Genomic DNA, 24,570 nt, shown 5'->3' on the forward strand with positions numbered 1-24,570 from the left:
TATATTACTTTTCTTTCACATTTACAGAGCCAATCTTTTTGGCTAGCTTGCCTAATGGTAGTAATTGTTCTCATGAAAATTGGGAAATGATGTTTGAATTCTGATGAAGAAATAGGGCTATAATGGTTTCATTAACAGCCATGTAGGTTTGCATTTCAAAACTTTGAATTGATTTGTCTTCTTTTTAAAAAAATTGTGGAAAGAAAATACTTCCCTGTTATAGTTCTTGCTAATAAACAGTTCATGGAGAAGAAGGATTAGATTTGACTTGGACCCAGAAAACAAAACTATGAACACTGGATAGAAGTTACAGGAAAGGAATTTTTAGCTCAATATAAAGAAGAAAAAAAGAATTAGAATTGTACAACAATTGACTGTCTTAATCTATGGAGAGTTATTTCTATGTCACTGGAGGTCTTTAAGCTGAGGCTTCATGGCCAGAATGATAGAATTTTGGAGTTATAAAAGACCTCAGAGGTCATCTAATCCAATCTCTGCCTGACCAAGTAAGCTGTCTCTCTTTATAAATCCATATCCCCAGTGCCTGACATATAAGTAGATGGTAATAAATGCTTGTTGATTGATCAATAATCCCTTTTATAATGCCCCCAATAAGTGGTCAACTGGGATTGATCTGAAGATCTCTATTGAGGAAAAAACTCATTGCTTCCACTCGTTAGCAGTTTTTAGAGGATGTTCTGTTATAGGTAGGGCAGTATTTGTTCCTTTCCAAATTATAAGATTAAATGATAAAAGTGAATGCTCTTAACATACATTCACTAAACAATTTTTACCTGAAGAAACTGGGAAGCACCTAAACTAGTCTATTAAAATTCCAATTAGACAATTTTAATATAAGTGATTTTTTATGACTTGCTTTCATGTATTTTTAGCTGGTATTTTCCTTATTTTGGCAGGAGTCTTCAATGACCAGGAAATCTGATGGATTGTGGTCCTCTACTCTGAGCTGTTTTTATTCATGTTTCCTGTGCCATAAACGCCTGGTGGAACTGTAAATGAATGTTTGGTACCACATGATGAATTGGATGTCCAAAGGCTGGAGGCAGGCAAAATAACTGTTTCATTTCTGTGGTAATTTGCTTAACTGGGGGTACAATGCCAGAACGCCTAGCAGAAATGCTCTTGGATCTCTGGACTCCATTAATAATCTTGTGGATTACTGTTCTCCCATATATTTATATGGCTCCAATGGCCCCATCTCAGGTTTTACCAAGTGGATCCAGTTTGGGACTAAATGGGTTGAGTGAAGAACAGAGAGTTTTGAACCGCTCCAAAAGAGGCTGGGTTTGGAATCAAATGTTTGTCCTGGAAGAATTTTCTGGACCTGAACCAATACTAGTTGGCCGGGTAAGCTTATTTTTTTTTTAAGATAATAGCTTAATGGTCAATCCTTAGTATCTGGATTGTTGACATATAACTCGAGGTGTTTTGCTCGTTGTTTTAATGGATTACTTGACTAAAAGGTTCATTTTTAATGTCTTTTTAATGAACATAGATCATTTCAGGTGGGGTGGTATGTGTCTGTAATCTCTGGTGATTCTGAGGTTGGTAGATCTCTTCAGCTTGAGACTTTTGAATGTCAGTGGACTAAGTTGATCAGATATTCTCAATAAGAATGGCACCAGGCTGTCAAAGGAAGGGAACTAACAATTCCAGATAGAAATCGATTATGTCAAATCATTAAGCATGAGCAAGATTATCACAGTGAGTAGACACTATACTTCTAGCTTCATTAAGGCAGGGAGATTCAGTCTTAAAAAAATGATAATAATAGCAATTATCATTATTAATTGTATATTACTGAGGGGAAAGCTCACACTGTGTGATTTTTCTAGAAATCTTAAGTAAAAATAACTTTATATTATATTCAGCTTTATAGTACCTACATTGCATAGTACTTTGAAAATACTACCTATTTTTCTGAGATGCATTTTATTAACTTATTAATAGTAATAGCAATGAAAAGGCAATAATCATCATATTAATATGCTCCCATTTTTATAGTACATTGCAGTTTTCGATGTTTTCCCACAACAACCCAGGGAAGTTGGTAGTACGAGTGTTATATACCTTTTATAAATGAGAACATTTCAGAGTTAGGAAGATTAAGTGGTCTAAACACAACTAGCAAGGTGTCAGATTCAGGCTTTAAAGCCCAATGTGTTTTCTTTCTTTCTTTCTTTTTCCCCTCTCTATTGATACACGATCTGACCTGTTTGTTTTCAGTTCAATTTACTCCAATATAATTCAACAAGCATTTTGTAAGCATCTACCATAGTAGGTATACATAACAGCACTGTATCAAGCAGTAAGGACATTGACAAAAAATAAAAATGGTTCATAACCCTTGAGAACCCACATTTTACTTTTCTCCCAGGTTATTCCTCATCTGAGGCTAGAATTTCCATTCATTTGTCCTACCCTGAATGGATGAGCTTAGACAGGTACCTTCTGCTGTCAGGCCTGGGATGGGCAAGTATTTTACATTATTTTAAGGACTTAGTTTCTCAATCTGTAAAATGAGGGTGACATCATCTAAGATCCCTCTCAGTTCTAACTCCTCCAGTTTTATGAGGAATGAGAGTATAATATTTCTTAGAGGTAATTAGAAACAATAGCAAAAGCAAGGCTTAGTGGCTTATGCACGGCGTGAATCACAACATTTTAATACTGATTTTCCTTTTGACGGGGGATATACATGAGTGAAAATCTTAGGATTTAAGGTAAAGAAATATTTTTTGATGTGTTTGTGGTCTCTGTGTGTGTGTGTGTGTGTGTGTGTGTGTGTGTGTGTGTGTGTGTGTGTATTTCTCTGGATAATATGTAGTTGTTATCTTGGAGCCTTTTGAATCTTGTCTGGCTTTCCTTTACTTATTTATTTTTCAGCTAGGATTGTTTTTCTCAATCAGCATTTTCTGGGCTAGAACAGTGATCAGTAGAGGCGTGCTATCTGCTAGCCTAAATTACACGGAGCTCTGCTGAATGCCATAAATGCCAGGCAGCTGCTCGGCGCTATTCTTCAATCTCTGTCCAAATGCTCACAAATAGAAAGCTCGCCATGATCGGAGATACTTTGCCACAGCTTATCTTCGGAAAAGTAAAATCCAGAGGTGACTCTGCCAAGTCCTTTCTTCGAAAGGGGTTGCACTTTGAAAGGCTTCATCATCCTCATCAAAGAGATTAGATAGTGCACTTTGAGAGTTTCATTAGCTCTTCCAACTGGATGAGGATATTAGAATCATAAAATCTTAAGAATTGACAAGGATGATAGTGGATAGCTAATTCATTGCACTCTCTGTTGCCCTAGGGATTTGAAAGAGGTAACACACAATTCAAGAAAGGGGCCAGTTTCTTCCTTTGACCTAAATCAGGCATTGGAGACACTAGTGAAGGGAGATCACAGAATCATAAGATGTGGAACTGTTAGGGATCTAAGAAAAGATCCTTATTCTAACTATCTTAGTTTAGGCCCCCAAAAGATGCATCAACTTGCCCCATATCATACAAACAATGAGTGGCAAAGTCAATATTCAAACTGGAATTTTCTGGCTCCGAGTCCTATATCTGTCCCATCACAGTACATTGGACCTCAAATCCAGGTCCCAAGACAGAACTGGCAGCATAATTTTCACATAGAATCATTGGAGAATTCAAGACAACACTAATCTATTGAAATGTTTTATGTGGCACTGTTAAAATTTATTAATAATAGAATAAAAATTAAGATTTGACTGGCAATCAGAACCAGAACTAAGACTAGGCAGGAAAGAAGGAAGAAAGGGAGATACAGAAAGAGAAAGAGAGAGAGAGAGAGAGAGAGAGAGAGAGAGAGAGAGAGAGAGAGAAGAAAGAAGGAAGGAAGGAAGAAAGAAAGGAAGAAAGGAAAGAAGGAGAAAGAAGGTAAAAGAAAGAGAAACAAAGAAAGAACAAAAGGATGAAAAAAAAGACAAAAAGAAAGAAAAAAAGCCCTGCAACTCAAAATGAATGGCTCTTTGCTCCCTAAACTCCAGAATACTCAAATGTCATTGTTACCATATGCCATCTCCTTTGACCTTATTTGGGATGTGTTGCTCTTTGGAGACTTTGGAAACAACATTGCCCTGGGATTTAGCAGACCTGAATTCTAGCTTGTGCTCACTAATACCCATCATGATATTGGCAAACTCTCCTCTCTTCAGGCTTTAATTTTTTTCCTCTGTATAATGAAGGAATTGGATTAGGTTATTCTTTAAGGATCCTTTCAGCTTTCACATTTTATGTCCTCACATTCTATTCTCTTAGGAAATTTCTAGATGTGACACTCTCTATTTTAAGCTTCTTTCCAGAAGTAATATTTGATGGTGACGCCCTTTGTAATTTTGACATTACCTTTCCCATAACAACGTATCTCTCCCCATGATGTAGCATTTCTATATTAATAATGATATCTGGCATCCCTATAGCATGTTACATACTAATTTAAATAGAGCCTCATTTCACACATTAGACGGGTATAGAGAGGTTTAATGACCTATTTATATGACCACATGACCAAGGATGTGTGGGAGGGAGGATATGAACCCATAAGGTCCTGATTCCAGGTCAAGCAGTGCATCCTCTGTGCCAACCATTATTATTCTCTCTGGACCATAATCATGCTTGCTATTCATATATCATAGATTCCTTTCTCCCACCCCCATCCCCAACCCCTACCCTGCCCATGTATTGGGCAGCTCTTATTCTTATTTCTCAAAAGAGGCACTGGAAACAAAGATTTGCTATCTAAAACTCAAATGCCCTGTCCCGTAGCCTGGGAACCCTGAATTTGTCCTTGAAAGGGAGCAATCCCATCTATTCATTAGTATTTGATGAACACCAAAATAATCAGAATTTTGGGGGAATTATTCCTACTGAGCATGTCAAGTCCTAACCTTTATTTTTTTTTCCATAAGGGAGTAAAATTGAAGCTAAACTTGAACTTGAAGAGAAAAAAAAAACTTTCAAAAAGCACTTCAAATAATTCATTTTTTTTCCTTCTCAAAGAAAACTGCTCTTGCACAGTTCTACTGTAGTCTTTGTGGAACTGAATTGTAGCTAAGTCAAAAATACATTTCAGGTTACTGCTTCAGAATAAGAGGCAGGCTAAGTGCTTGAAGCAATATGCTTTTGGGTCCTCACACCTTCTGTAATAGCTTTTACCCCTCCCTCCTTACATACTGTTCCACTTGCAAAACTTTAATCTAATTCACTGGTGAGCCTCTCCCTAGGATCAAGGTGAGAAACATTGCTTATTTGTTTATATCACCAAAGCAGGCATGCTCTTTAAAATGTTCTCACCTAAACTACAGGGGTATTAGGGATGGAAGGTGATGAAAGTTCAGTTTGAACTCAAGGCTAGATGAAGGCTTTTTGTTTCAACTTAAAAAAAAGTGGATCCCAAGAAACATAGGATATGAACTCTTTGATCTGTGAGAGACCTCAGAACATAGACTTTTCGAACCAGATGAGATTTTTGAATAGAGACTGTTAGAAGACAGAATATAGAATGATGGAACAGAGAATAAAGAATATTAAAGCAGGAAGAAACCTTATATATTATTTCATCTTTTTTCCCTTCTTTGACAGAGGAGGAAAATGAGGCCAAGAGTAACTGAGTGACTTATTCAAGGTAATATTGCTAGTAAGAGAAAATTGAACCTGATCTTCTGACTACAAGTAAAGAGTCCCTTCCTGTAACATTCTATTGCCCTCATGAATGTCCTTTGACACAGTCTACAAATACCTTGATGAAGGGTTGGTTTTTTTGTTTGTTTGTTTGTTTGTTTTTAGTCCTTGCCATGCTCAAAGAGCAGTGTCATGTAACCAGTATAATTCTGCACCATTAAGCTACCTGAAAGCATTGGACGATGTGAATTATTACCTTGCTCTCCTTATTTCTCATTAAAATTTTCTAGAGTACAATTAGGTTCCTCTCCTATCCCCATCATCCTGTTAGTCTTCCTCTCAGGTTAGATTAAGAACTTCCTAGATTAAAAAAGCAAAAAAAGGAAGATAAGCCAGCAAATAGTAAAACAAACGTCCAAAAAGGATCTAGTGGGACATATTTATATGGAAGCACTATGAAAAACATCAGTCCAGTTAGTCATATGAATTTTTGTTCATGAAGTAGTTTTGAAAATATAGAACACATTTATTAAATACTATATGCCAGGCACAAAAAAATGAAGCACAAAGATTTTAGTCAGGCCTTACTAATTAAAAGTTATTGGTGGGAGCAGCTGGGTAGCTCAGTGGCTTGAGAGTCAGGCCTAGAGACGGGAGGTCCTAGGTTCAAATCCAGCCTCAGATACTTGCCAACTGTGTGACCCTGGGCAAGTCACTTGACCCCCATTGCCCACCCTAGCCACTCTTCCACCTAGGAGCCAATACACAGAAGTTAAGGGTTTAAAAAAAAAAAGAAAAAAAGTCTTGGTGAAAAAGACCAATCTGAATTGCTGTAAACCCTGTTTTAAAAAAAAAAAATTAAATCTTGAATTGTCAGAGTTATAAGGAATCTCAGAAGTTATTCAATTCCAATTCTTATTGAGACCTAATCCATGCTTGGACATTCCCCAATGAGTGACTGTCTAGTCTTTGCTCAAAGATTTTCACTTAAGGGGAACTCATTTCCTTATTAGGAAACTCATGCCACTTTTGGACAGGTCTAATTGCTAGGAAGATTTTTTCCCCCCTTTGATGTTGAGCTGAATTTGGCTTCTCTGTAACTTCCTTCATCTGCTTTTTAGTCCTGCCCTCTGGGGCCAAGCAGAACAAGTTTAATCTCTTGTAATAGAAAACTAAAAATATTATTTTATCACTTTCAAATAGATACAGTAACTCAAACTAGGTTAAAGGAATGTTTCCTATTAAGAGTGATTTAATCGATAGTTGGGGATGCTTTCTAAAATGCCTTTGTTAATTGTTATAAATAGAAATGAGGATTTCCAAAAAAGTGTGAAAACAATTTGTTCTCTCAAGTATTTTAAAGGTTCTGCTGCAATTTTACTTATGTTATTGATTTTAATTTCTGGGTAAGAAGGACTTGCCAGAGAAAAATATTAAATACTAGCCCTGTCTCTGTCCGAATGATCACAAGTTCAAAAGCCACAGGGTAAAAATTGATGAAGGTTTTCTCCATATATAAATTCATATGTGTGCAAGATATATGAAATTCAGAGATCTTTAAAAAAATGATCTTAAAGGTTGAACAACATTTCATTAATGGAGAAGGGTGGAGAGTTCCAGATCTCTTTCTGCTCTGGTCCAACTTCATACAATATTTAGACAATAAAATCTATTGGAAGAACCGAGAAAGGGAAGGCATGAAAGGAAAAAAAAAAACAACAACAAAACAGAACAAAACATACTCTGTTTCCTAACATTTGAAAAGTTGTTATTTGAAAGAGAAAATTGATTTTTTTTACATGCCCCTAACAATCAGAACTAGAAACATGGGGTACGAGTTATAGGGAAACAGATTTAGCTCGCTTGAGGGGGAACATGCTAATTGTCAGAGCTGCCCAGAATGGGCTACTTTGGGATTGGAGGGATTCCCCTTTACTAAAGCTTTTCAAGCAGACAGTGGAAAACTACTTGCCAGGGATGGTGAAGAAATGATTCATGCCTCAGGTAGGCAATTTGATTATATGACCTCTCAGGTCCTTTCCCACTCCGATGAAGCCCGGTTCTACTCCCCATTTCTTAGTTCCAGATCCAGCCGAACATTACTGCTTTAGCATTCAGAACCTTCTTATTTTAAACCTCTTTCTTTCATGATCTTATCTCTTCTCTTTTTCCTCATTATATTTTCCTCCTACCTGGTCCTTCCCAATGATTCCTTATTTGGATATAGCTCCTTCACTTGTGATGCCACATCTATTTATAATTCTCTCCCTCCAAGGCACTGACTCATTTTCTCTCTTTAAATTTGACCTTCTAACCTTCCTCCTTCGCTTTAACTGGCAAATCATTTGGGTGGCTCTTTATATGAAGGACACGGAATACCAAATAATTACCCTGTATTATGGTATACAGTGTCAGTGGCTGCTGAGAAAATTACACTTGACATACCATTATTTTTGCTGGCCGTTTGCATGCTAAGTGTACTGGGCCAAATAGTTGGAGTAAAATTGTATTTGCAGTCTTACGAGTACAATTCATTTTCGGTTCAGTGAAGCTCCTGCCTACTCAGTGTCGGTGCACCAACCAGCCATTCTGTTTTCAGGGATTGCAAGTCAGCATCTCCTTCCCACAACTGAGGACTCTGGAATATCTGCCTCTTCACACCTGTGAGTCACCCACTGGCTGCCTATTCCACGGGAAAAACAAAAATACAAAAATCCAGAAAAAAAAACAAAACCTAAGAGTCTCAGTACTACTGGAGATGGCTTGGTGTTGAAGTTGATTAAAATCAATGGAATTATATCAGTCATGCAAATTAGCACAGGTCCAAGAGCCTTGAACCCAAAGGAAATTAGACAGACCATAAAAAGAAAATTGGACTCTGAAAAAGTTGTAATTAAAAAAAAAAACAATTGAAGTCGCTACATGAGAGGAAGCAGGACAAGAATATTGAATGTGGAGTCCAGTTAGCCTCAGCTCTGAAACAAATGGGCAAATTACTTCCCCTTCCTATGCCTCAGTTGCTTCATTTGTAAAAATGAGTACATTGGACTGGGAGACAGTGGGAAGAATGTTAGAGTTGAAATAAGGGGACCTGGGTTCAAACCTCAACTCTCCTAACTTACTAGCTAGGGAACTTTGGGCAGAGACCAGTTCTGTTCTTCACTGTCTATATGAAACCTAACTTCTTAAGTCTTCATTTTCTTTATATGTTGAGAGGGTTGGAGGAGATGTCTATTAAGATTCCTTCCATCTCTACATCTTTTGATTCTATATCCTTTATAGACTGGAATGACACTTTCCATACCTACCAGAGATATGATCACAGACAATCTATTTCACTCTCTGAGTCTTAGTTTTCTCTTCATTAAAATAGGGATGATAATCATACTCAAACTATCCAACTGCCAGACTCATTGAGAAGAAAATTTTCAGAAATCCTAAACATTTATAAAATTGTTTAAATTGAGAGATCCTTCAAAGTAGAGACTAGCTTTTTATTTATATGTATCTCCAGTGCTTAGCAAAGTATTAGGCACACAAGTACTTGATATGTATTTAAAGTGCTTTTTAATTCATTTATTGAATCAATTTTTAGTTATTTCTGATATTCTGAATTTTATATGTAATGAAGAATCTTACACGTGGCAAATGTTTCAGAGGTTATCTAATCCAAATTTGATTTGAAACAGGAATCCCCTTTATAATATTTCTTGTAGTTGGTTAAAAAATATCAGGCAGATAATGTTAAATGTAATAATAATAATAATAATAATAATAATAAACCATAGGGAAATAGTGAACTCCACATTTTCCCCCTGAGGCCCTGAATCAATTGTTTTATCTCTTTATGTCATAATTTGCTTATCTGCTAAATAGGAATAATAACATTTTTTACTGCCTACCTTATGGAGTTATCAGAAGGATGAAATGAGGCAAAAGATCCTTACAGTGCTTTGTAATCACAAAATGTCAGCTTTCATTGCAGGATCTTCCTTTTAATGTGTAATTGACTTAGAAATGATATAGTCAACCGCTTTTATTTTCCTGATGTCTTATACACAAGAAGGTGGCTAGGTACTTCAGGGAATGGAAGTGAACCATCCTCCTGAGTTCAAATACAGCCTCAATCACGTGCTAGATGTGTGACTCTAGGCAAATTACTTAATGCTCTTTGCCTCAGTTTCCTCATCTATAAGATGAGCTGGAGAAGGAAATGACAAATCACTTGTAGCTTTGCCAAGAAAACCCAAATGGAATCACAGAAAATTAGAAATGACTGAACAACAGTGAACCCAAGAAAGGTTTATTTATTTCACCAAAGATCAAATAGGAAATAAGTGATATGACTGGAATTTGAATCCAGGACCTATGTTTTGGGATCCAAATCTCTTCCCACTTTTACTTTTTTGTGACTTTTCAGATTTGCATTTTAATATATTCTTCAATTAATAATGATCAAGCCATAGGGATTGCATTACTGATTTTTTTAAAAGTTATGGTCATAAAGAGAAAATATTCATTAAATAGAATTTTATTTTTAAAAATCCTATTTAGAATTGTAAATGAATTTTCATAAGACCTAGAAGATCATAAGACCTCATTAATTGACAAATTAAAATGTGACAAATGCTTTTCAACAGACTTTTAAATGAAACTGCTTAGAGAGAATGAATGGTGGCTTTTCTGTAGAATTTTTTTTGAAAGTGAGCTGTTATAGAAAAAATGAGTTTATAAAAATTGAAAAAAAGATTAATGTTATTCTAGGAAAAATGGAATGTGTTTTATGGATCATAAAGAAAGAAAGGTTGCATTTTGGCATAGCAGAATCTTATGGGGACCCATGAAAATAGGTGACTTGTTTTTTAGGCATGCATTCTGTTTTAGACACATATACTCTACTAGCTTTATTTGTAAGGTCCATCCATAAGACATTGAAAGTGTGAATTTCACACAAAGGCATCTTTATGTAAATAATACATATCTAGGACTTATCTTGAAAAACAAACAAAAAAAAAGAAGATTTTTTTGGGGGAAAACATTCACAAGATATAAAGCTTGTCCAGGCAGAATGATGAAGATTACTGAATCACGATCAAATTGATGTGAATAGTAGCATTTATTAAGCTACTATTATGTGACAGGAACTGAAGTAAATGCTAGAGGTCAAAAGAAAGGCAAATGACCATCTTTGATTTTGAGGAGCCTACAGTTTAATGGGAGAGACAAGATACAAGCAACTATGTACAAACAAGCTATATATAAGATATACTGGAAATAATCAAGGAAGGGAAAGAACTTCCATTAAGAGTAATCAAGAAAGACTTCCAAAAGGGGGGATTTTAAATGAGAAAGGAAGGAAGCTGGACCTGTGACATTCAGCAATAGGCAAGAGTTCATCCTTTCAACATTTAATCATCTCCAAAGATGTCCCTCAGTTTCTTCTATTGCAGTGTGAGTAGGTTGGAGCAGATCAATGTCATATTCAATAATGGGGCCATTAAACCTTATATAAGGATCATTGTAGGCCACATTCTGACTCAACTCAGAAAGCCAAAAGCTAACATTGTCTATGTTCTATTGTATTTTTATTTATTTTGTCAAATATTTGTCTATTGCATTTAATCTGTTTCAGATCACAAAAGGGAGTATTGTGCAGGTCACATGTTTGACATCACTAGACTAGTTAATTTCTAAGGCTGTTAATGTTCCACATTCTTGGTTTTTTTCCAAATTGAAACTGTAGGAATTTATATAGGGTTCAGGAAACCAGTCAAGATTTATAGGGGTGACATTTCCTCACATTCAGTTTCCTAATCATTAATTCTAATACCTGTAGGATTTCCTTTCATGTTTTCATCCCAAATGTAGAAAAGAAAAGAAAATCCTTAGGATGTGCTGAATTCTTACTCCTGCCCTGTGAAGAACTAAATTGATTTTTAATAAACAATTTTTTTTAAAAAGCTTGCTTGAAAAGATACTCCCCTTCCCTGCCCTCTATATCCTGTGATTTGTTTTTTCTTTTTTTTTCTTTTCATATTGTCATGAAGCAGGGTCAGTAGTGATCATTTTTCCAAGTATTGAAATAGAATTGGACCCAGGGAACCCACAGGAGATATTCCATGAAATGCATGCCAAGTGCCAGAGCTAAAAATTATACATTAATTAACCATTTTGCTGGGAAGTTTGAATTTATGAATGCCTAATAAGGAACATTAAATGTCCAAGGCCCATCTGCTTTGAGAGGGAGAAGATAAAAGAGTGAAGGAATACCACTCTAGTACAGTACGTAAGCTGGGGGGAGTTAATGAAAAATTTCTAAATTGTTTTGAATTTTTTGAGAGGAATTTACGTGTAAAGAGGTGGGTATGGGCACAGGTAAAGAGGACTGAGAGGAGATGATGCAAGTGAAGAAGAGTCAAGGGCAGGGCAGAGGACAGGATGGATGTGTGAATGGGAATGGGGTTTCATGTCAGATGGCACAATGGATCTGAAATTGGGAAGATCTTAATTCAAAATCCAGCCTCAGATACTTACTAATTGTGTGATCCTGGACAACACTCAAGTCTTTTTTTTTTTTGCCTCAGTTTTCTTACTTTAAAGAGGAGATGATCCTAACACCTATATCCTCAGGTCGTTATGAGGATCAAATGACATACTATTTGTAATGTATTTCGTGAGCTTTAAAGCATTTCAATAAATACTAGTAATTATTATAATTATTATTATTCTCTGAAAAAGCCAACAGAACTGAGTTTTTTTAATGCACGTGCTCCAGATTAATCTTGGGCCACCCTCACTTGTGGAGAATCAATTCTGTATCAAAAACTTATATTATAAAGAGTTTGAGTGACTTCCATGTCCCTCCATGTAGGGTTTTTGGGAGGAAAAAAACCCACATTTCTGCTCTTGTGAGCCTTGGATGCTGCAGGATGGAAGGGATGGCAGTAGCTCTTTGGGGGTAACTGATGATCTCATTCCGCTCTGGAGTGATGTGTTGTGTGACACTGCTGACTGTCCCCACAGACTTGATTAGTCAGAGGGAACTTTTACGTGATATATGCCGCTGGGTGTTCTCAGCCTCCTTGGTCTGCATTTACAACTCCACGGCAGATGTGCTATGAAATCTGTGGTGTATCAAATGTCACTGTTCTTTCCCTGAGACAACAGTAGAATTCACAATGAAGCTGATAATAGAACTAAGAAATATGAGGAGCTGCATGAGAGAAACCGAAATATAGACGTGTTCCATGTTTCCATGCCGTGGAGCCCAAATATTTATTGTATACACACTTGTTGATGGCATAAATGGGTGATATCGTGGTAGGAGAAAGACTGTCAGGTGAAATGAAGACTCCTGAAACTGGATGAATTTTCCATTTGGGGAGAAAGCATTATTTTCCATTATTTTTGCTCCTGTAACTCACAACTCCTTGCTGTTAGCAGCCGTTGCCTCTGCTTTGTCTCATTTGTGCCTAAAATGACAAAGCTGTATGTTTGGGCAGGAGTTATGACATTCATTCTTTGCCTCCTGGGTTATGCACTGCCTGCCATATAGAGGATGCATGCCCTATTTTATAGATTATTAACATGCTGCCTCATGGTATATGAACCTCCTGCTTCATGGTTAGGTACCACCTCCTTTTACAAGGTTTGGTGTATGGATGGTGGGGCTTATGAGATAGGTGCATCTTGAATTATAGACTATAAGTTCCTTTTCTTGTGAAATATGGCAATTTTACCTTCTATGGCATGCCCAGCTTGGCTAAGGAGTACGAACAACCTTCCTGATGATGGTATAAGTGTGAAGGAGGCAGGAACACCCTACTTTATAGGATAAATTTTATTGTGCAAGCCTGTCCATGGGTTGCACCAAAATTACTGGATAAAACTGAAGAGTTTTCATCTTAAACTAGCGCCTGATTTCATTTCAGCCAAGGATCAAAGAAAGGGCAGAATGAAAATTTCTTAATCTCCTGAGCTTGGTCTGAACAAATTGAAAAAAAAAAAGAAAACAAACCAAAAGGGAGAGACAGAGAGAAACAACAGACTCTTCTCCATTTGCTTCAACTAATTATTTTAAGGTTAAATAATTTAGCAACAATTCTCTCTCCCAGAAAGGAAGCTAGTCAAGGGTAACTCAGGTTGATGAGAGGCAGCATTTGTAATCTCTAATATCCTCTGGTGCGTGTCTCCACAAGTCCCCTGGCTCTATAAATTACCCCATTGCCTACCAAAACCAGGTGAATTCTTGACTTCTTACATTCGCTCATTCCTTTGGCCAGGAAAAAAAAAATTCTTCAGGTTGACATAAGGGCACCCTCTGCTGATGGGAGCCATCCTTTAGGTAGCAAAGACATCAGACAAGAAGTACCTCAGAGAAAATTATTGAAATGGATAAATAATCATTGGGATTGAACAAGTCCAGATTCTACCACGGCACAAAGTACACATCCCACTGGTTCTAGAAGGCTTTATTTAGAGTGTGTAGGGAATATTTATTTAAGTTTTTTGCCTCTTTGAATTTTATCTCTATTCCCACCATATACTTCTAGAAATGAAAATATAAATGAATTTCTTATTGTTGCTTGCTTTTTCTCATCCTTTTGTTATTGTTGCTGATTTCTCTCATTTTTCCACATCTTAGAGTTAGTTATTCCAAAGTCCTTTTAGTTGGATGACTTGCACAGCTTTTTCTACTTATTTATTTGTTCATTTGTTTAAAAACTGGTGTGGGGCAGCTATATTGCTTAGTCGATTGAGAGCCAGTCCCAGAGACAGGAGGTATTGGGTGCAAATCTAGGCCTCACATACTTTCTATCTGTGTGGCCCTGGGCAAGTCATTTCACCTCTAATTTCCTGACAAAATGATCACTGGATTCACTGAAGAAGCCCTTACTTCTTGCTACCTTGGAAATAATGTATAATATTGACTCTAAGTCAGAAGGTATTTTTTAATGTTAAATTTATTTTGATGGTGAACTCCATTCAATATGGATGGTTTCTAACTCTTAGGAAGTTTCTCATGACACTTTAAATAGCATTTTATACACAGCATCTTACTTGATCTTTAAACATTCCCATAAGGTGAGTGGTAGAAATAGTATTGCCTCTTTCTTACATATGAGGAAACTGAGGCTGAGAATGAATTAAAACTTATTTATTTAAGTGAAAAATGGATTTCAAAATACATTCAGACTTCCTTCTATGAAGGAAGGACAAAGGATAGTCTTTTTTGTCATGAGTCCTTGGAGTTGTTTTGGATCCTTGTGTTGCTAATAATAGTTGTCATTCACAGTTTCTTGTTATTTCTTTGTACAATGGTCTCTTGGTTCTTCGCATTTCACTATGCCTTACTTCATAGAAGTGTTTTTAGTTATTTTTTTGTGTGATTATTTTGTTCTTTCTCATGGCATAATAGTATTCCATTACAATCATAAACCATAACTTATTCAGCCATTTCTCCATTAATAAATATCCCTTCAATTTCCATTTCTTTTCCATCACAAAACGAGCTGCTATAAATATTTTTGTCCAAGTAGGTCGTTTTCCCCTATCTTTGATCTCTTTGGGATACAGACCCAGTAGTGGTATTTCTGGGTCAAGGGGTGTTCCATATTTACCATGTATAGAGAGTTATACTAAGCATTGGGAATATAAATACAAAAGGGAGACCTCAAGGATTTGACATTCTAATAGAAGACAAGTCATAGAGGGGGAAATAGCCAAAGCATTTGATCTAGGAAGCTAGAGGAACAGAGAATGGGACAATAGGACCATGCATTGCTACTGAGGCCATGGTAGTATTCATTTGATTGCATTTTTCAGAGTAAGAGTTGGAAAAGGGAAATTAGTAATTGTAGTGTAGGAAACAGAAGATAACTTGGAGATGGGGTGATAAGGAGAGAAGGAGGATGGATTCATAGTTCCAGAGAGCAAAGACCTGAGTGTCTGAGATCACCTGTGTGTGGTCTTTGATGGTCTACTATGGAGGGGAGGGAAGAGTAGGGAAGAATAGCAGTAGCAGCTAAAGGGCAGAGAAGGTAAAGAAGGAAATAATATGTTCAAGGGCATAAGACTTCATTGGAGATAGCCAAGTAGCTCACTGTTGATAGAGTGCTAGGCCTGGAGTCAGGAAAATTTGTGTTCAAATCCAGCCTGAGATACCTCCTGTATGACCCTGGGCAAGTCACTTAACCTCTAATTGCCTGACAAAAGGATCCACTGGAATCACCTGAGAAGGAAATAACAAGCCACTGCAGTATCCTTACCAAGAAAACTCCACGGATAACGATGGTCCATGGGGTCATGAAGAGTCAGACCCAACTGAATAACTTAAATAAATATAATGCTTTTAAATGTGATACTTTTACCACCTCCAACCTATGCATCTGTGACAGAGGGAATAACTCTGTCTTCTAACCCAAATTCATCCAGATATCTTTCTGTTCTTCTTGAAAATCCTTTCCACAAACACATTTTTATTTTTATTTTTTATTTTTTGCCCCAGGTTAAGATAATTCTTTAGTTTTAGGGTCTGTTTCCCCTCCTCACCCCTTCAAAAACAAAGCAAGGGAGAAGAATATTTGAAATTTTCTTTCAGATCCTTATTAGTCCCAGCCTGATTTCTTTTAGGAGCCTGGCCTAAAAATAATGAATAATTTCTTGGCAGATTTGAACATGAATGGTCTGTTTTTCTGAAAAAGGAGGATTCAGAGCCTGGCATATAGCATTTGTTCAATAACTCCTGCTGGCAGCACTAGGCGTACGAGTCAGAACAATTTGAGGGAACCTGCAAACATGATGGTGATTTTTTCCCCTCATTTCTCCCCCTTAAACTTTTCCTGGGAGAGAACAGCAGCTTTTAAAATGACGTTCTTACTGGGCAGGAGCCAGAAACTAGATCATGCACATTTTACCTTAGGTCACATCTGGAGCAGAATAGTCTGACATTGTCTCATTAAATAAAGTTATCTCAAGGTTCAAACTTATTTCCTGTGACATTAGCTTATATGGGGGAAAGAGCATGTTGAAACCCAAACATTTTCCCAAAGCAACCCCAAAACCTTGGAGCAGTTTTTGGGATAGTGGAGGAAGAAATAAATAAGCTAAGTTTCACTAGAGTTTGCATTTCCAAGCTGAGTAAATGGTCATTTTTGTCTTTTGGATTTTTAGACTCATTTAGCATGATCTCAATGTCAAGACAGGTAGTGTGATGGCTAGAAATATGTGTGTGTGTGTGTGTGTGTGTGTGTGTATAATTTTTTCTGCCCACTCCTAATCCCTTCCAAGGATATACTGGGAATGCATTCAAAAGAATGTTTCTTTTTTTTCTACAAGGATATCTTACAGTAATCATGTTTTTTTTTTACATTTGTGTAGCATGGAATTTTCATTAGCAATCTCAAGAAGGAATGGGAGAGAGAATAAGCATTTATTAAACATCCACTATGTCCCGCACATTATGCTAAATGTTTTTCTGTTTTTCAAATATTCTCTCTTTTGATCTTCACAAGAATTCTGTGTGGAAAGTACTATTATTATTTCTATTTTAGAGGTGAGGAAACTGAGGCAGTCAAAGATTACATGACTTGCTCAAAATCATACAGCTAATGAGTGTCTGAGCCTAGATTTGAAATGAAAACTTCCTGATCCTAGATCCTGTGCTCTATCCACTATATCACCAAAAGATATCATCTGGTCGAGTTATGTAGTCTTGCAATTAAGATTTTCTAGACCCAAAAAGGTGAAGGAATTTGCATAAGTTCACAGGATTTGAGTTTAAAAAAATAAAAACAACAACATAGTGGAACTAAAGCCCTTTTCTTCGCATTTCTTTTTCTTTTTTTTTAAACCCTTACATTGCATCTTAGAATCAATTCTGTGTATTGGTTCTAAGGCAGAAGAATGGTAAGGGCTAGGTAATGGGGGTTAAGTGACTTACCCACCGTTACGCAGCTAGGAAGTGTCTAAAGTCAGATTTGAACCTAGGACTTCCTATCTCTAGGTGTCTTCTCATTTCTGATTCAGTACCTTTGCACAACCACCATCTACTATCTCCCACCTAGTGGTCTCTGTAATCTAGGTAGGTCAAGTATCAATATGTCACATTTAAATGCCAAGGACCTGGGATTTATCAGCAGTGGTAGATCCCTCTACACACTTAGAAGTGTTCACAATCATCTGTCAAGTTCATAAGCATTTCTTCAGTGTTTTCTCTGTGCCAAGCATGGAGTGAGCCTTAGTGAGTCATCTGGAGATCAGAAAGATTCAGAAATTTGACCATATTCACAAAGCTTTTAAATGTCAGAGCTGAAATTTGAACACAGATCTCCAACATTTTTATAGGTGAGGCATACAGAAAATGAATGGCAAAGACTTATTTAAGATTTAGATTTAACTTTCTCTGGTGTTCTAACAAGACTTTAGGAGACTTGTCCCAGTTTTTTAATACTGTAATAAAAAGTATAAAACTTTTATCAATCAATAAGTATTTATTAAGTGCCCACTGTGTTCTATACACATTGCTATGTACTGGAGATATAAAAAGAGGCAAAGGACAATCCCTATCCTCAAGGAGATTATAGCCCAGTAAGGGAGACAGCAGGCAAAGAAAAAAAAATACAAAACAAGTTATATACAGGATAAATAGGAAATAATTAAAAGGGGGATGGTTCTGGAATTAAACAAAATCTGGAAAAAAAAGGATTTGGGAAAGCTTCCTTTGGAAGACAGAATTTTAATTGGGACTTAAATAAAGTTAGGGAGGTCAGGAGTCAGAGTTGAGGAGTGAGAGTGTTTCAGTCAAGGGGGCAGCCAAAGAAGATGTCTGGAACTAAGATGATATGTTTTGTCCATGAAACAGCCAAGAGGCTGGCATTTCTGGATCAAAGAGTATGTGTTGGGTAAGAAATTGGTAGTAATTGGTAAGAAATTGGTAGTAATTGGTAAGAAAACTGGAAAGATAGTTGACAGTTAGGTCATGATGGGCTTTAAATGACAAACAGAGCATTAAAAGCCAAAGGAGTTTATTGAGTAGGGGGTGAAATAATAAATTTGCCCTTTAGGAAAACCACTTTAGTGGGAAAATAGAGGGTAGATTGGAGTGGAGAGAAACTTGAGATAGGCAGACCCACCAGCAGGCTATCGCACTAATCAAGTTTGAGGGTCTACACTAGAGTGGCAGCAATGTCAGAAAAGAGAAGGGAGCAGATCTCAGAGATGATTCAAAGGAGAAATTGAAAGTTCTTGGCAACAGCCTGGACATGGGGAGAAAGAGAGGGTGAGGAATTCAGGATGACTTCTATGTTGTGAACCTGAGGGACTTGAGGTGGGGGTATGATGCTTCCTTTTATAGTAAAAGGAAAGGTAAGATTGGGGGAGAATTTAAGGGGAAAGGCAAAGAGTTCTCTTTTGACATATTGAATTTAATATGTCCGCCAAACATGGAGTTCCTGGTGTCTGAAAAGCAGTTGGAAACAGGAATTTGGAGACCCTTAAAGAGATAGGGGCAGGAAAGATAGATTGGAGAATAATTAGCATAGAGGTAGTAATTAAATCCATGGAAACTAATGAGATTATAAGTGAAGTAGTATGGAGGGAGAAGAGATTACCCAGAACAGAGTCCTGAAGAAAGTCTATGGTTAGAAAATGTGATCTGAGAAAGCATCTTGCATAGGAGACACAGAAGGGTAGTTAGATGAATAAGAGAACCAGAAAAATAGGAGTGTCCCAAAAACCTAGAGAGAAGAGGATATAAAGGAAGAGAGAGTGATCAACACTATCAAAGGCTGCAGAGAAGTCAAGGAGAATGAGCACTGAGCCATTGTATTCAGCCACTGACATCTTTAGTAGCAATTGGAGAGAGCAGTTTGGGTGGAATAACAAAAATTGGAACCAGATTGTAAAGGATTAGGAAGAGAGTGAGAAGAGAGAAAATAGAAATACCTCTCATTGATGGCTTTTTTGAGGAATTTAAGTGCAAGTACAGAAGAGATATTGGAAAATAGTAGGATTAGAAGGATGGAGTGAGGACTTTTTTTCAGAGAGGATGTATAGACATATTTGTACCAAGTAGGAAATGAACTAAAAGTAAGGGAGTGATTGAAAATGAGTGAAAGAGTGGTGATGACAGCAGGGTAAATCTGTTGGAAAAGAAGGGATGAAATGAGATCACTTGAAAAAGTAGAAGGGTTAGTTTTGATTAGGAGTAAGGAACCCCTTTATGTGAGAAAGGGTTGAAGGAGAAGACAGTGGCAGAGAGCACCTGAGTGACAGGAGATGAAGAAGAGAGGAAAAGATGGAATTTATGATGAATTGACTCATTTTTTTTAGTAAGTATCCTACCTGAGAAGTAGGGTTGGGAAGAGGGAGCCATGACAGGTTTGAGAAGGGATAAGCTACTAAGAAGAGTGTGATAATGAGTTGATAAAGGAAATATAATAGAACTGTCTATTAGAAATGAGAGCCCAAGAGACATTATATAAGATGAATTTTTAGTGGACACAGTCAAAATGATTGTGTAATTTTTCCCACTTTTGATCAATAGCAATTCAATTTAATAAAAACTTATTATGCATCTACCATGTACCAGGTGCTGCGCAAAGTATGTGTATAGGTGCAAAGATGATGATTAATGGGAGTGATTCAAGGTTGAGTCTTGGAGGACTATAGTCAGTGATATGATAAGGAAGCTAGACATTAAAGAGAACAGTGTAGAGTTGAATTGGTTTAACAAGGAGTCATGAGGAGAAAGTGGCTAGTTTAGAGGAGATGGCCTGGGAGAGATGAGTGGTCAAGGGATATAAAATACCCATGGTTCCATTATTTTTACACATTGTTTTAAATATATAATTTTCACTTAATAATAAAATTATATTATGTTTATATAGGATGTTAAGATTTTCAAAGCCCTTTCCTTCCCATAACCCATCTAGTTTCCTTGTGAGGTATATCATTCAAGTATATTTATTTTCTCACTGTGCAGAGGAGGAAACTAGTTCAAAGAAAGCAATTTGCCTATAATCACAGTCCTGCTCATGTTTCAGAGGACACCCACTTCCTCAAGGATCAAGTACAAGTACTGGACTCCCCTCTACCTCTTTACAGTGAAATGAGTAAAAGATCATGGGGGTGTAATGGTTTGGGAATGAGGTCAGAAGAGGAAAACATCAGTGGTAATTTTTAAAATTTCTAACCCAGGGAGGCCTCCATTAAAGAAAGAAAGAAAGAAAGAAAGAAAGAAAGAAAGAAAGAAAGAAAGAAAGAAAGGAAGGAAGGAAGGAAGGAAGGAAGGAAGGAAGGAAGGAAGGAAGGAAGATTCTAAAATTTCCAGGTAGTTTAATTTCTATTAACTGCCAGGAACCCTATATACATACTCTTTGACCTGCCTGGAAATCTTAGCAATGCTATTGATTCCAACTCCCATGTTCTATGCATTATACTTCTTTGCATCCCCTTATGACACTTAGACTGATTTTCTTCCTTCCTCCTTTCCTTCCTCCTTTCCTTCCTCCCTCCCTTTCTTCCTCTCTCCCTCCCTCCTTTCCTTCCTTCCTTCCTTTCTTTCTCCCTCCCTACATTCCCTTCCTTCCTTCCTTCCTTCCTTTCCTATTGCCTTCTATATACAATTCTTAACATTTCATGGGAGTAGAAGCTAGGTGGTTCATTGGAAAGTATTGGCCATGAAGTTAGGAAGAACTGAGTTCAAGCCCTCCCTGAGGTTCATCCTTTTTTTTAATGTGATACTGGACTAAATCACTTCTCTAAGTTTCAGTTTTCTCATCTATACAATGAGGGAACTGTATTCTTAATTCTCTAGGTCCTCTTCCAACTCCAAATCTCTGATCCTCTAATGTTTTTGCCAAGTAAATACACTCAGTAGGAACTGTCCTAAGATTAGTCCCTCTTTTCTTTGGGCCACTGAGCAGTCAAAAAAGTCCTAACCTCAGCTAAATCTCCACTGCTGGAAGGATGTACATGTATCTGATGCGGCAATATTTAAATGGCACCATTCTATTAGTCAGCTTTTGTACTATTTCAGAAAACCTGGAAGCTTCCCCATTTAGAATGCAAAAAATGTGTTAAGAATTTTGAGGAACAATTGTAGATCTTGAGTGAAAAATAAAGAATGGGGCTTTCTGAAGCTGGTTCAGTGGAAGCTAGGTTTCAGTCTCTTTGGTGGTACCTGGAAAGAATAGTGTGTCATTGGTACATTGGACCTGGGGACTACAAATCTGAGTTTGCTGTTTTGCTCTCCAGTTAATGGTCCAGAAAAGACTGCACAGTTTAATCTTTGTATGGGAAGCGGTCACTAGCTTAGCTGCAGGGGAAAGGCAGCAGTAGCAGCAGGAGTGAATGCCTAGGCAGTGATCTGCTATGTATGTGTGAGGATGGGATTCCTAGCTGGAAGCTAGCAGAAAAAAGAGCATCTTTACTTTAAAGCAAAGAAGGATACAAAAAGAAGAAAGAAAAGAAACCATGCCTCAGTGGAATGATGATGGGAAACTCCAGTCATAGAAAGTTGAGCAGCTGTGTTACCTCTGTTAGTAAGGGACTTTGGGAGATATTGTAGTAGAGGATTCGGGAAGGGAGGTGTGGAAACTTAGATTATAAAGTCTTTAACATTTTTGACTCTGAGATTCAGTCATGTCATCCATGTCTTTTATATGGGTGTTTGGGCAGCTAAAAAGTCACCTTAAGTCAAAAAATGTTCTTTCTCTTCCATGAGTCATTGCCACTTCTCATTACTTTTTCGTTAATCCTTTCTTCTTTTCCTCCTTTGCTCTCTTCTATTACTCCACTTTCTTCTAATTTCTCTTTTTTCCTAATTCCCTGCCTCACCCTATCTACTCCTTTGACTCCTAATCTCATTCTCTCTTTCTCTCCTCTTAATCCTTTTCCACTCCTTTCTTTCCTTCCCCAGATCTGCTCCTCCCTGTTCTCCCTCTCCTCCATTCCCCCTCTCTATTTTCCCTGGTCTCTTTCTTCTTTTTATTCCTTCTCCTTCCCCCTCTCTCTGTTCTCTTTTCTTTTCCTCTCTGTTCTGCTTCCTATTCCTCTCTACCTCTTCTCATACTTTCTTTCTTCCCCTTCTTTGCTTCTTCTCTTGCCATTACAACACTAGAAAATACCTAGGGAATTGGTGAAAATCAGTTGGCTAGGCTTCCTTGTTGCAATCAGGGACTGAGATCTCTTTGAAATGCTCCCAGCCAAAGGATTGCCAAACTGAAATCCTCAATTTGGACCTCCTACTTGGTATAAATTCCTATTTACAAGGGCCCACCTGTAGTTTTCTCATCTAAACTGGGCTTGTCTTTCCTCTGCTAAATCAAGATATTCACTATAGTTGCTGAACCAACTCTGCACACACACACACACACACACACACACACACACACACACACACACACACTTTATAAATTATGCTTAGCAGAAGAGGGCCCTATGTGTAACAGTAATAAGTGTCTAAGACTCTTTTGTATTTCTTTGTAGTCCTGACCCGAGTGGCCTCCCTGCTCTCCCTTTTCTCTCATGGGGTGAGTGTCTCATGGAGAATATAACTCACTCTAATAGGAATCACCCCAGCAGATCAAGAGAAGACTCTTCTGTGTCCATTACTTGACTTGTATCTTTCTCAAAGTGTCTTATTTTAGGGCCAACTTAAATGGAAACTAGTCTACCCCTTGGCATTTCTTCTATAGTTAATAAAATAGCTTTTTAGATTGTCATTCTCTGGAATTTCTGTTTCTTCAGTTTTCTTAACTGTGAAATGAAAGAATAGTTCTAGAGGGGTTGTGATTTCCCTTCCAGTACTAACATTCTATGTTCTAAAAATTACTTCTATCTATAAAATCCTGGAATTCAATATTTGTAATATTCTATGTCCAAAGACCCCTTCCACTTCTGTTTTCTGTCATATACTTTAATATTCTAATTTTAAAGTACTTTTCATTTTCGATAGTCTCTGTCCAGAATCTTAAAATTCTTCCTTATGCTCTAACAGCTGCCCATATTTTGTGGGTCCTTGTGGGTACTTCCAGTTTAACATTGAATGATTTTTTAAAATTTTCATCATTCACATTAGGAGTGAGCTCAATTTAAGGAATAAATAAATCTAATACAATGAAGAATTTTGCTTCTTAGTTGTGCTTCCCTATATGAAAGCATGTATTTAATTATGCGCTTAATTATTACTATTCACTTGTTAAGGAAATTCAGAAAGAAAGAAAGCAGAACAAAAGTACATAAATAGGCAGTTGAAAAAAATGCCATAGAGTCAAGAGGACCAAGTTATGTCTGTGGTGACAATTAATGTTTTAAGGACTACCCCTTCAATGAGTAACAGACCTCAGCCTCCTTGCTGAAGGCCACCTCCAAAGAATTCATGGACAACAAAGGATCTTTTCTTTGAACTGTGTAGGAGTTAAAATTATTCCCTATTCCTCTTACCTTCCCCCTCCACTCAAAAGGAATCCAGATATTATGGAGTATTCTTGGAATATAAATACAAATCACAGCCATCACAATAATACTAATTACAATAAAATGTATAAATCTATACAGCTTCGTAGGGAGTCTGCAGAAAGGGAGCAGCTTATGAAAACACACTTCAAAAAGCTATTACATCTAAATTCTTCTAACTATATTCAACTGCTTTTTTAAAATAAAACTTCAAAAAACTCAATCAGTAAAGTCCTTCAACATATTAAACTCGGAGTCTGGGATTCACTAAAATCACCCTTAAATATAGACTTAGTCTATACCTATAGATTACTTAGATAATTGAGGTCAAACAATACTTATTGGCCACAATTATCCAAGTATGTTAGGCAAAGTATTTTATTTTATTTTGTTTGCCTTTAATTGTAACAATTATATGATGTCATATCCATGTGTATCAGTGGTCCA

The 24,570-nt window shown here is 37.0% G+C and overlaps 1 protein-coding gene across 7 annotated transcripts in view; it reads left to right on the forward strand.

Annotated features, from left to right (window-relative positions):
• The first annotated feature begins 1,116 nt into the window (after positions 1 to 1,116).
• CDH8 (cadherin 8) overlaps positions 1,117 to 24,570 on the forward strand; it is a 488,877-nt gene continuing 465,423 nt past the window's right edge. For 6 of the 7 annotated variants that reach the window (XM_044663244.1, XM_044663243.1, XM_044663241.1 and 3 more), the window contains exon 1: positions 1,197 to 1,368. In XM_044663244.1, coding sequence (XP_044519179.1) covers positions 1,201 to 1,368 — 168 coding nt within the window. In that variant the 5' untranslated portion in view covers positions 1,197 to 1,200. Of the gene's footprint in view, positions 1,369 to 24,570 lie in introns of all 7 variants that reach the window. The other variant, XM_044663239.1, reaches the window with a different exon arrangement.

The sequence above is a fragment of the Gracilinanus agilis genome, chromosome 2 (genome assembly GCF_016433145.1).
Source record: "Gracilinanus agilis isolate LMUSP501 chromosome 2, AgileGrace, whole genome shotgun sequence".
NCBI lineage: Eukaryota > Metazoa > Chordata > Mammalia > Didelphimorphia > Didelphidae > Gracilinanus > Gracilinanus agilis.